This window comes from Marmota monax, unplaced genomic scaffold (assembly GCF_021218885.2).
Source record: "Marmota monax isolate L192 unplaced genomic scaffold, Marmota_monax_Labrador192_F-V1.1 WCK01_AAM20220418_F8-fsc00022, whole genome shotgun sequence".
NCBI lineage: Eukaryota > Metazoa > Chordata > Mammalia > Rodentia > Sciuridae > Marmota > Marmota monax.
In genome coordinates, this window is record NW_026695215.1 from 27,720,435 (window position 1) to 27,733,731 (window position 13,297).

At 41.4% G+C, this 13,297-nt stretch overlaps 1 protein-coding gene and 1 pseudogene across 4 annotated transcripts in view; one reads left to right on the top strand and one right to left on the bottom strand.

The window, feature by feature from the left end:
• The window catches only part of Rhoa (ras homolog family member A), a 47,687-nt gene that overhangs the window by 25,922 nt on the left and 8,468 nt on the right, over positions 1-13,297 (top strand). For all 4 annotated transcript variants that reach the window (XM_058574909.1, XM_046431353.2, XM_046431352.2 and 1 more), the window contains 2 exons: positions 4,064-4,221; positions 11,568-11,688. In XM_058574909.1, the coding sequence (XP_058430892.1) occupies positions 4,066-4,221; positions 11,568-11,688 (277 nt within the window). In that variant the 5' untranslated portion in view covers positions 4,064-4,065. The remainder of the gene's footprint in view (positions 1-4,063; positions 4,222-11,567; positions 11,689-13,297) is intronic.
• LOC124084454 (activator of basal transcription 1-like) lies at positions 4,897-9,423 on the bottom strand (annotated as a pseudogene).

The window sequence follows — 13,297 nt, forward strand, 5'->3', positions numbered from 1 at the left end:
GGTGAGCATTTTTTCATGTAGGGGGGGGGAGATTTTAATGGCAGGTCATTGATAACTTTTTAAGTGTTAATAGAAGTTTAGACAGAAGGCAGATTTGAAGAATTTAAGCAAAGCGAGTATATATCTTGTTTTTGAAACAAGTCATAAAGAGCAAGGTAACTAAAGGAAAGCATGAATGTGGTTTTAAAATAGGAGCAGAAGCTAGGGGAATACCTCAGTATGCATGTGCAAGAGTGCCCTGCACACTATTGTAAACTAAGTACAGGGAAACAGTAGAGAGGAAGAGATTGGGGATGGGGTAGGTGGCCATAGGTGAGAAAACAATAAAGTATTGGAGGACCTGATGTTGGGTGGGCCTAGATAGGAGAGAATGTGTAGTTAGTGATAACTATCATTTATTGATTGACTTCTGTGATGCCAGACCCCAGGAGAAATGCTTGCTTTAGTCTTCATAGCCCTTTTAATAGAGAGTGCTATGTAAGGAGGGGTAGGATATGGGCCCATGAGAGTCAGTGAGCTGGTTGCTCCTGTTAATTAGGATTTATGGAAATTACTTGGGCCACTGCACATAGCCCTTACTTTTCTTAGACACTCATTTTAAAATTATTTTGCACTTGAGTGGGAAATGTATGGCAGTATTTTGTTTTCTCATGCTTAAGTGCTCTACCACTTCTCAGCCCTCTTTAAATCCTGGGACAGGGTCTCACTAAATTGCCCTAACTGGCTTTGCACTCACAATATTCCTACCTCAGCTTCTGGTGTATGCCCCCATGCTCAGGTTCACCTGGGTGATCTTGTTTCCTTTGTTAGCAGAAACCACTTAATATAATCTGCTCAAGTGCCTCAATACATTTGGCAATCCTCCTGCTGTAGCCCCCCTCAGTTGTTGAAAATACAGGCATACAGCACTGCAAAAAAAAAAAAAAAAAAAAAGTTTTTTGTTTTTTTTTTTTGATACTGGGGCTTGAACCCAGAGGTGCTTTACCACTGTACTACATCCCCAGCCACTGCCACCCCCCATTTTTTTGGTATTTTATTTGTATTTTAAGACAGGATCTCACCAAGTTGCTTAGGGCCTTGATAAATTACTAAGGCTGTCTTCGAACTTGAGATCCTCTTGTCTTAGCCTTCCAACCTACTGGGATCACAGGAAATTAACCATTGCTCCCAGCTATTTAAAAGTTTTGAACATAAAGTAATTAAGAACTATTACAGAATATATAGTCGTTTGCTTACTTTTATAAGTAACTCAAGTAGATAAGTTATAATTGACTTCCTAGAAAAGTAAATCTCCTGTCAGAGCACTAAAGAATTATGTCTGAGACAGAACCTAGTCTACAAAATGAGGACCCAGTGTAGTTTCCCTTTCTTTTCTTTTTGGTACTGGAAATTAAACCTAGGGCACTCAGCCACTGAGCCACATCCCCAGCCCTGTTTTGTATTTTATTTAGAGACAGGGACTTCACTGAGCTGCTTAGTGCCTTATCCATTGCTGAAGCTGGCTATAAATTTGTGATCCTCCTTTCTCAGCCTCCTGAGCTGCTGGGATTAAAGGTGTGCGCCATCTTGCCCAACGTAGTTTTCTTTCTTAATTTGGCATCATCTGGTATACCTACTGTATTAGAATTATAGCAAAGAGGGGCTGGGGAAGTGGCTCAAGCGGTAGCGTGCTTGCCTGGCATGCGTGCGGCCTGGGTTCGATCCTCAGCACCACATACAAACAAAGTTGTTGTGTCTGCCGAAAAACTAAAAAATAAATATTAAAATTCTCTCTCTCTCTCTCTTAAAAAAAAAAAAAAGAATTATAGCAAAGTGAAAAGTAAAGACACTTCTGTGAATTTTTTTTTTCCTGGGATATTTTAAAAAAATAGCAAGTTTGGTTTCTCGACATTTGTATTTTTTACTTCTTGTTAACAGCTCCACTTTTATACCAGATGACCAGCATCCCCCAGAATCCTAGAACCATAGGTTTTTATTTTGTCCCATAAGCTCTTTGTCTTTCACCAATGATGGTTGAAATGGTTTTTACATTGCTCCTGGGCCAAATGTTTTCCATAGAATGTTTGGTTGGTAGAGCCTCTTTTGTTGTTTCCTGGCATTTTTACTTTTTGTGTTTTTACATTAGAATGAAATACAGTATTTCCTGGGCTAGGGATATAGCTCAGTTGGTAGAGTGCTTGCCTTGCATGCACAAGGCCCTGGTTCCATCCCCAGCACCACAAAACAACAAACAAAAATGAGATAGATTATTTCTTTAATTGAGTGCCTTCTAGGAATGATGCTGTTTAAAGATGGTCATTATTTCTCTTATTTATTTCTTTATTTAGGTGCCTGCGCTTGAACCCAGGGGTGCCTAACCACTGAGCCACATCCCCAGCCCTTTTTTTATTTTACTTTTTTTTTTTGGTACCAGGGATTGAACTCAACCACTGAGCCACATCCCCAGCCCTACTTTGTACTTTAGAGACAGGGTCTCACTGAGTGAGAGTGTGGTGCTGAGGATCAAACCAGGTGCCTTACATATGGTAGGCACGCTATGCCTCTGAGCCACACCCCAGCCCCTGGCTCTGAGTTCTTGACCTTCCTGTCTCAGCCTCCTGAACCGATGGGATTACGTGTGATGCCATGCTTGGTTTATGTTTCATTTTGTGACAGCGTCTGAGTTGCTTAGGACCTTGCTAAATTGCTGGCGCTGGCTTTGAACTCACAATCCTCTTGCCTCAGCCTCCTGAGCTCCTGTGATTACAGATGGCTTTTTCTTGAATCAGAAAATTCCTGTTTAATTTTTTGCTTCCTATAATGTCCCAGTTGATCAGGGCCGGGGGTGGGGGGCATACTGGAGATTGAAACCTTGGGTGCTTTACCACTGAGCTGCATTCCCAGCTCCCATCATCCCCTTTAAAAATTTTTATATTTTGATATGGTCTTGCTGAATTGCCCAGACTGACCTCAAACTTGTGATCCTGCTGCCTCAGCCTCCCAAATAGCTGAGATGACAGGCATGCACCATTGCACCCAGATGGTTGTTTTGACTTTGGGCACAAACCAATCTGCTCGGCATTAGCCCTGACCATTTCACTCAATGGTGAAGATATGTTCTAAGGAACGTAGTGAGAACATTATGGAGTTCTCTTAGCTTTGAAAAGAGACTCAAAGTTGCACACTACAACTTTGTTCTTTTTCAAGATTATTTTGACTATTCTAGGTTCATAACTTTCCAGGTGAATTTTCTGACTGGTTTATTGGCTTCTACAAAGAAGCCAGCTGATATTTTGATAGGGATTATGTTGAATCAGTGGATTAACTTGGAAGATATTAATGTTTAACAGTGTTGTCTTTCAATTCATGACTTTTTTTTTCATTTATTTAGCTATAGTTAGTAATATTTTGTGGTTTTTCAGAGTCTTTAAGTTTTATATTAGCTAATTTTATTACTATTCTTTCTGAATGATGTTATGAATGAATTTTTTATATTTCATTTTCAGATTATTCATTGTTAGAGTATAAAAATACTGCTGGTTTTTTTGTTGATCTTGTATCATAGTGTTGCTGAATTTATATATTCTAAAAAAATTTTAATGGATTTCTTAGGACTTCCATGTATAGAATAATATATATATATATATTTTGGTACTAGGGATTGAATTTAGGGGCATTCTACCATTGAGCCACACCCTCAGCCCTATTTTGTTATTTTATTTAGAGACAGGGTCTCACTGAGTTACTTAGTGCCTCAGCCTCCCCAGCTCTGGGATCACAGGTTTGTACCTCTGTACCCTGCTAAGGTCATACCATGTATGAATCAGACAGTTTTACTTATTCCTTTATAATCTGGTTGCCTTTTATTTCATGTTCATACCTAATTGTCCTGGCCAGAACCTTGTATATTATGTTGGATAGAAGTGGAAGGAATAGACCTCCTTGTTTTGTGTTTAGTCTTTTGGTGCCAAGTGGAACAGTGTATTAGAACTTTGTGTATGCTGAGGCTTGTGCCCCACGGCCACAAATACGTGTGCCGTAACTTCTTATGTATTCTAAATAACACCTTTGTTTTGTGTTTAAGCTATGGCTGCCATCAGGAAGAAATTGGTGATTGTTGGTGATGGAGCATGTGGCAAGACATGCTTGCTCATAGTTTTCAGCAAGGACCAGTTCCCAGAAGTGTATGTGCCCACAGTGTTTGAGAACTATGTGGCAGATATTGAAGTGGATGGAAAGCAGGTGAGTACATTTCCCATAATTTCTGATGTCATTCTGTATATTAGGCTGTTCAGAGAGCCTGTAGAGAATTACACCTTTTTGTGTCTTTAGATACAAGATATATATTAAAAAAAAATACAAGATATAACAAAAATGTCATCCATTCTCATCATGTCATTTTAGTCCACTTTTTTCTTGTTTTGCCATACTTGGGATTGAACCTAGAGTGTTGGTCTCTCTTATTTTCAGACAGGGTCTAACTAAGTTGCCAGAGCTTGCCTCAAACTTGCAATCCTCCTGCCTCAGCCTCCCAGGTCACTAGGAATACAGGTGTGCTTCATCACACCCTACCAACTTCATTCATTTTTAAACTGTTCTTGTCCAGACTTTATACATTTGTGTGTATTTTACATTGGGGCAGCCTTAGTATATGATTTCTTTTTAAGTTTATTTATATTTGAAATTTAGTTACAAAATAGATAATAATCAGATGAACATTTTTGCATGGATAGACTGTTTTTGTTCTGTCTGTATTTCATCAAATGCCCAAGTATGAGGACTGGGGATATAGCTTAGTTGGTAGAGTGCTTGCGTTTTATGCACAAGGATTTCAGTTCAGTCCCCAGCAACACACATAGACACACATCCAAGTAGGAAATTACTTTTCAAGAGGTCCTTATTAATTGTGCTTCTCAGTGGGTTGTGACATTTAAAAAACATCCAAGTTTATTTATTTAACAGTACTAGGCATTAAACCCAGGACCTCACACCTACTAGGCAAGCTCTCTGCCAGTGAGAGAGCTTTTTTAAATTTTTTTAATATTTTGAGACAGTCTTGCTAAATTGCCCAAGCAGCCTCAGACTTGTGACACTCCTGCCTCAGCCTCCCAAGTAGCTGGATTACAGGTGTATGCCACCACACGCAACATTTTTTGTTTTGTTTCTTGACTTTAACATAAAAGAGCCTGCTACAGTTGTTTTGATTTCCAGTCATTGATAACAAGGCCAGTGTTCCCCATGTCTGACCTAGAAGCCCTATAACAAGAGTAGAACATAGGTCTTATGGAATTCATCTTCTACTCCCTCTTGTTGTCAAAATAATTTCTTACTTGACCTCCTATACGTATTCTCTTTTTTAAAAGATCACAATATGTCCATTTTACAGCTAAAGAAGTGGATGAATCCACTCTACTCCAAAAAACATGGATAATTACATTAATGGGATGGGGGAGGTTACCAAGAAACTAAGGAAATAGCACAAGCAAAACCAAATTATAATTACATTCAACAAGCACTTCCTGCTGGATTATGATGTTTTAATCTGAGACTGGGCATAGACTTCAGTTTATTGTGACTCCCAGGTTTTCAGTTCATTCTGATGATTCATCCTGACTCTTTGAAGCAATCAGGACTGCTCTGCATGTATTTGTGAATCCCCTACAGCCTTAACACACATGTAAGTGCACTTGAAGGATCTTTGTTTCCAACTTCCTTCCAAGCATCTGCCCTTTACAGTGGTTTGCCCCAACACTCCATCTATGAAGCAGTTTGAACCATAGGAGCAAACCAGACTTGTTCAGACTTCTACTGTGCCATTTTCCCAGTTTGCTTCCAGCAATGAACTTGGGAGACTTGAAGACTTCTGCTGCCGGTGATCAGGAATCAGGTCCACACTGAAAGCACTGCATGTCCTGCCCTGGCCCCAACTCTGTTTCTTATATGCTTCTACCATGATGCTCAACTATCTTATTCTGTGATCTGTAAGACTCTTAACCACCAAGGTCATTATCACCCATTGTTACAGTTTCTCACTATGGTTTAATAAATGTACTAGATAAATGTTTTGGACTAAAGAACTAAATAGGAAGGGGAAAAAAAGATCTAGGTTGAAAGGAGGCTATGAGACAAGGAGATGGAGTGAAGGTCAATGAATGTAACACAAGATGAAAATTGAAATCTGCTGAATGACTATAGCCCTTAAAACTAAAAGCATTTTTTCCCCTTTAAATGCATTTGGAAGGAGGTTCCCAGTCCATTCCCAACCCATTAACTATTATGTCTATTTCTAAATAAAATGATGTTGCTTCTTTAACTATATTCAGTAAACAGAACAAGTCTGCCTGGACCATCCATTTCTACTCTAGCTGCAAATAAAGGCCATTCCTGGGGCCAAGAAAGGGGCATTTTTTTTTTTTTAAGTATCTATTTTTTAGTTTTAGGTGGACACAATATCTTCTTTTTTTTTTTTTTTTTTTTGAGAGAGAATTTTCTTAATATTTATTTTTTAGTTTTCGGTGGACACAACATCTTTGTATGTGGTGCTGAGGATCGAACCCGGGCCACACGCACGCCAGGCGAGCGCTATACTGCTTGAGCCACATCCCCAGCCCTGGACACAATATCTTTACCTTATTTCTATGTGGTGCTGAGGATTGAACCCAGTGCCTCATGCATTCTAGGTGAGCACTGTACCACTGAGCCACAACCCCAGCCCAAGAAAGTGGCATTTTTAAGGGATCCTACTAAGCAAGAAGCAGGCTACCAAGTCAAGCAAGACTAACCAGACATCTGCAATAGTCATAATCATGCTAATATGAATAAGGTGCCTGAGCCAGGCAATTACAGGAGTTGGGCAAGAGGAGGGAAGGCCCACAGAACTTCCATGCCTGGGCTTCACCAGAGATTCCTGCTCTCAGAAACAGGCTGAAAATGTTTGCCTGGGTGTCAGTATCATTCCAGCATGAAGTAGACAGGTGAGCAGCGATAGGAGGTGAAAGGGGCCTCCCTACCCCTCATGAGTCCCTTGTCTGAGGAGGTTCCTCTTTACTCTCTGAGGGTGGTGGGGCTCCAAAGATTCTGGCAAGGAGCCCTCAGTTGGAGTGGAGCTGGTCCTGGGCTGTAGCCCAGCAAGCCGTTTCGCGCCCTCCTGGACGAGCTGCTTTCTGAACCTTTAGCTCCTGTGCCATGGGACACTGGACAAACGGCCCAGGAACAGCATGGGCAGGTAGGATCCCCATGAGCAGCAAGGAAGTGCTCTCCCCGCTCTACACTTCGAAGTCTTTCTCATGCTTGACCTCTTCTGCTGCCTTCTCAAAGGCAAGGTATTCACTGAAGTGGGACCAAGTAAAATGGTGCAGATACTTGAGGTTCCACAGGTCATAATGGAAGCTGCTGCGTCTGCGGGTACCCATGGGAGTATTGTACAGACTGGCTGTTACCCTCTTGGCCACGCTTGTCGCTTGTCACCGAACACCATCCAGCCCTTGGTATAGTCCTTGCTGTACTTGGATTACTTTTTTCCTCCAGAGTCTACAAACTGGTTCTCAGCCTGGAAGAAAATGTGCCCAACCTCGCAGTAGGCACTGAGCAGGTTGCAGACGTGCAGGGATCAGAAGCACAGCGGGACACTGCATCACCTGTTTCTCGCTGCAAGCTGCTTCTTCGGGTTCCTCTTGCTCTTCCTCTGCCTGTTTTCTGGTTTAGCTTTTCCAGTGGCCCTCCTTCTGAAGTTGTCTAGGTCTCCTCAGGCTCCATGCTGATGATATGACAGTCTTAAAGCCTCCTATACATATTCTGAAAAGGAATGCAACTCCCAGCAAATGGGTCAACTGGATAAAAAGAAAATTAGAACAACATGTTTAGTCCTCTTGGGCATGTGCATAATACATTAGCTTCCATAATTCTATTTCCTTTCTTACTTGCCTCCTTTACCTACCATTCCTTTCTGCCCCAGAATCACCTATCCCTCCCTTCCTTGTGGCATCATGTGTGAAAAGTGGGTTAGGCCAGCTGCTTATAATTCCAGAGAGTTATCATTATAGGGTTTTCTGTTAGTTCAGTGGTCCTTTATCATTTGTAAAATGGCTTAGGTGATATCAGGGTTCTGTGAAGTAATTGAAGTGTTTGGAAGCATCAAAGTGAGGGAGCTATAGAAGGGCTTAGGCAGCAAGACAAAATGGTGAGTGGAAGGTCAGGGGCAGGACCAGAACCAAGGAGCATGGAGAAGGTCTTTATTTAGTTAAAAAATAAATAAAGATAGACCTTTATTTATTTTTGTATGTGGTGCTGAGAATTGAACCCAGTGCCTCACACATGCCAGGCAAGTGTGCTACTGCTCAGCCTCAGCCCCAGCCTGTGGAGAAGGTTTTCTAATGAGGTCCTCTTCCTGGTTGATGAAAGTGCTCACGGACATAAGCAGGGGACCCAATCAAACACTTTTGTACTCTTAAGCGGGGAGTGTCCCTAAATGGGGAATTCAGTTAAAAAAAAAAAAAAAAAAGAACAGGTGCATGGACATACTAATCAATAATAGTGAGGAGAGAGCATGGACATGGAAGAGGTAAGGAAAGGAGAAAATTTCAGGGGCCATTAAAGAACAAGCCAAAACTCCTCCAGCAGACTCTTGGCTCTGGGCCCCTTCTCTTTGGAGAAGTTTGTCTCTGTCACTTTTGCAGTAAACCTGCTTGCTTACTATCTCTGTGTCCTGTTCTTCAATTCTTTGCTGAACAGAGACAACAAATCTAGCACCTGTGGATGGTAAAAAAAAAAAAACATCAGAATTGGGCTAAACTATACTGTACTCAAAACTCAGCCATCACCCCCCCCCCCAATACTGGAGATTGAACCCAGGTATTCTTTATGACTGAGCTATATCCCCAGTCCTTCCTTCTTTCTTTCTTTGACAGGGTCTTACTAAACTGCTTTAGGACCTCACCTCCTGAGTTGCTGGGATTACAGGTTGCACCCCTGGTCCCAGCCCAAAAATCTTTTACAGTTTGTAGTTTTTTTTTTTTTTGGTTTTTTTTTATCAAAATGAAAAGTAGTCTCTGATGAATCAAACTCATGGTAGTAAGAGCGAACCCCAAAGGTGCCTTTCTGGGCTAAGAATGAAAAAAAGAATATAAGAAATTCTACCCTAACAGAACTTTGGTACTAGGGATTGAACCCAAGTTCACATTTGTGACAAACTGAGTGAGAGTGAAAGTGTGCTAAAATCTTTGGGACTGCTATCACATAGCAGCCACTTATCTAAGATTACTATATCATACATAGAATGATCCACTGACTTGAAAGAAGCAAGGTCAGGTTGGTATTTGTGTAGCTTATTTCCCCAAAACCTAATGAGTATATATTAATGGTTTTCCTTTGACGTTCCCTCCAGAGATTTGCTCTGTATTCATAACCATCAGTTAGAAGTGTTTCCCACCACGCACGGTGGCACATGGCCTGTCATGCCAAAGGTTCAGGAGGCTGAGGCAGGAATATTGCAGGTTCAAAGCCAGTCTCAGCAACTTAGCAATGAGGCTCAAAGCAACTTAGTGAGACCTTATCTCAAAATAAAAAGGGCTGGGGATGTGGCTCAGTGGTTAAGTGATCCCTGGGTTCAGTTCCTTGTTGCCACCCCCCCACCCCCCAAAAAAAGCAAAAGAAATTTGTTTCCCATCTGGGCAGAATGTATATTTTGGGGCCCCAACACCTCTTGTCCTTTTTGAAGCATCATGCATTCCTGGGCATCTTAGAATAACTAGGATCTTGCCCATAGGACTTCAGGGACCTTGACTTGAAACCTTGAAGAGTGGTTTATGATTATCTTTCTTGTGCTGCCAGCTTTGAACATGACTGATCACAGTAAGACAAGGAGTCTCTTACTCAAGATGAGGCCCCTAAAATAAGCGTGGTTGGATTTGGAGAAAGGTATCACAGGTTAGCTGCCTACTTGGAATACTTTAGGAGCCCCCACATAGGAGAGGGAGCTGCCTAGGTATGTTCATGCAACAGTATTCATTATAGAGCCTAGGGAGCCATGCAAGATGATAAATGTTCTTGGTCCCAGGAACAGGCCTGCTGAAAACAGAAAGGCCACTGCTGATAAGAGACAGACACTGTACTCTGGAAGCATTTATTAGGAGCCAGTCAAGGTTGGATGTTTCTGACTGAACACCCATGGGATATGAATGTGGCAGGAGAATGGGATTTGGCAGGGAGTGAAGGAGCTCTACCATTCTGAAATCAGAAAAGTTGTAAAGATTAGGTATTACTATATATCAAACTGATATTATACATGACACTGATTCAGTAGACATTGTAGAGATTCAGAGTGATATACCCTATGACAGAGGTTGTAGTTGATAGAGATCATTAGCCATCAACTTTAAGTAAGAAACATTTACAAAGTGAAATTTGTGCTGCAAAAACCTAAGAAAGGTGTTTCAAGCATTGGTACTAGAGATTTAACCAAAAACTTTCAAGTGTTTGGAAGCATCAAATTGAGGGAGTTATAGAAGGGGGCAGCAAGGCAAGATGGCAAGTGAGGAAGTAAGGGGCAAGACCAGAAACAAACACTTGCAATCCTCCTGCCTTAGCCTCCTGAGCCACTGGGATTAGAGGCATGTGCCACTATGCCTGAACATACACCAGCGAAATCCCTGGGGCCTCAATGAGCCAGTGAGCAGAGAGTATTAAATATCAAATCTACTTCTGAGAAGAGATAATAGAACTGGCTGCATTGCTGAACAGTGTGAAAGGAGACCTTTGTTCAGAACCCAGGCGTCACCCTACTATGGGAGGGTTAGCATATTCCCAAATGTGAAAGGGGTACTTCCCTACCTTATGTGATATACTCATTCAGCCATTTCTTGAACAATAAAGGCAGAGCCATAGACCTTTCCTGTGATTTCAGCTCTTGCCTAACACTAGGCATGTTGGTGGTGGTGTGGTTTTGTGGGGTTTTTGTTTTATTTTGTTAATGGCTTTTGTTGTTGTTGTTGTTTGCTCTGCTTCTGAGCTACATCCCCAGCCCCTTTTTAATTTATTTTGAGACACTGTTTTGCTAAGTTGCCAAGGCTGGCCTCAAATTTAGGATTATGCTGCCTTAGCCTCCTAAGTCCCTAAGATTACAGACGTATGCTACCACACCTGGCTTTGTATTTTTTCTTACAAACTCAAATACACACTTGTTTCAGTGTTTCCACACTGGGGGAGAGTGAGGAGATGACATGAAATAAGAAAATGGTTTGAATGAAAATGTATTAAGAAAAGTTACTCTGGTGATTTTCCTGTGTGCTTTGTTAACCTGGTGAAATATTATTTGCAGTTTGATTTCCTGTCTACCCACTTTGTTTCCTTCTGTAATGTTATTTATAATAAAATACTTATAAGCTACAAAGGTATTTTGATCAGACATTTTTAATTGTGCCACTTTATTTAAACATGTCCTTTACATTTGAGTTTAAGTCTCATAAAATGAATACTTCTGTATTTTATTATTTGGAATGATATGTTCAAATGTACTGTGATAAACATTATTTTTTCTTAAAATAGGTAGTGGGATTAACTTTGCACTCCTGTGGTTGTTTTTCCTATCACAGGTAGAGTTGGCTTTGTGGGACACGGCTGGGCAGGAAGATTATGATCGCCTGAGGCCCCTCTCCTACCCAGACACTGATGTTATACTGATGTGTTTCTCCATTGACAGCCCTGATAGTTTAGGTGAGTGATCCTGAAGCTTAATGTTTGTCACTGCCTGTTTATGTGGCAGGCATCTCTTTTTTTCAGTTTTTTTTCTGGGCATCAAGTTGCTGAAAAGTAGACATGAACTGCAGAAGAGTGGAGTCATCATGGCCAGAAACCTGGAGCCCTGGCACTATAGAGGTTGGGGTTATGAGTCCTTTTTCAGCCTAGGTCTCCAATAGGTATTGTGCTTATTTTTTTTTTTCCCCCTTCCTTTACAATTCTGGGGGTTGCATGGGATCCAGAGCCTAGCACGTGCTAGGCAAGTGCTCTACCACTGATCACCACCTCTAGCCCTACTACTATTGTATCCATCTTGTAAGTAGGTAGATTTCAGATACAATGCCATCTCTTAGACTAAGATTTGGAGAAGATTTTTGGTTGTCTCTGTTATTTTATCAGTGCTTCCTATTTAATCTTTTGCCTGCCAACATCTCAATATCTTGGCTGCTAACTTTGCTTTTTCTTTCTTTCTTTTTTTTTTGGTACTGGGGCTTGAACCCATGTGGGGCTTGAACCCACTGAGTTACATATCCAGTCCATTTTAGTTTTTAATTTTGAGACAGGATCTCGCTAAATTGCATAGGGCCTCAATAAATTGCTGAGGCTGGCCTTGAACTTGCTTACCATCCTTATGCCTCAGCCTCCCAAGTCACTGGGATTACAGGCATGCGCCCGATATGCTCTTTCTTTTTTAAAGCCATGTCTGTTTCTTTCCTAAAAGCTCTATCTTTGCCCTTAAGTGTCTTAGTTGGTAATAAGAGACTTTAGCCTGACCATTTCACTAGCACAGGTGGCCTCATACTTCAGAAAAAGCTTTTATACTTTAGAAAAAGCCTAAGTAATACTGGCTTCATGCTGTGAACCAAAACTGAAATAAAATTTGCTTTTAGTTTGTATTAAAGATTCTGTGATATTTTAACTTGGTGCTACAGCATTATCATGACAGGGCAGCAGATAGGCCTAGGGATATTGGGATTAACTCAAACAGGTTTTTAAGGCCTGCTGGTTGCTTGAGTACTTAGGGTTAGAATGATTGTGCTTTTGTCATTATTGTCCCCACTTTAATGATAATACTAGGTCATTGAAGACATTGAGCCACTTGTTCGAGGTCATGAATTGAGTCCCATAGGCAGTGTCTGCCAGGACTGAGAAACAGCAGGTAGTCCCTGCTGCCATTGGTCCATTTAGGTCATTTTCAGCAGTTTCATTTTTAGTTTTGTGGTTGTTTTGGTTTTGGTGGTACTGGAGAGTGAACCAGGGATACTATACCACTGAGCCACATCCCCAGCCCTTTTTTAATAGGGGTCTTGCTGAGGTTGGCTTTGAACTAGCAATCATCCTTCCTCAGCCTCCCAAGCCTCTGGGATTACAGGCGTGTACCACTGCACCCAGCTCTTTTTTATTTTGAGACAAGGTCTCACTAAAACCCAGACTGGCTTCATACTTGCAGTCCTCCTGCCTCAGCATCTCAAGTCGGTGAGTTTACAGGTGTACACCACCACACCTGACCTAATTTGGTTTATAGACTAACCTGGCTTCCTTTCAGGGACTGCAAAAAGACTCTGGAGACTGGAGGCAGAGCTTT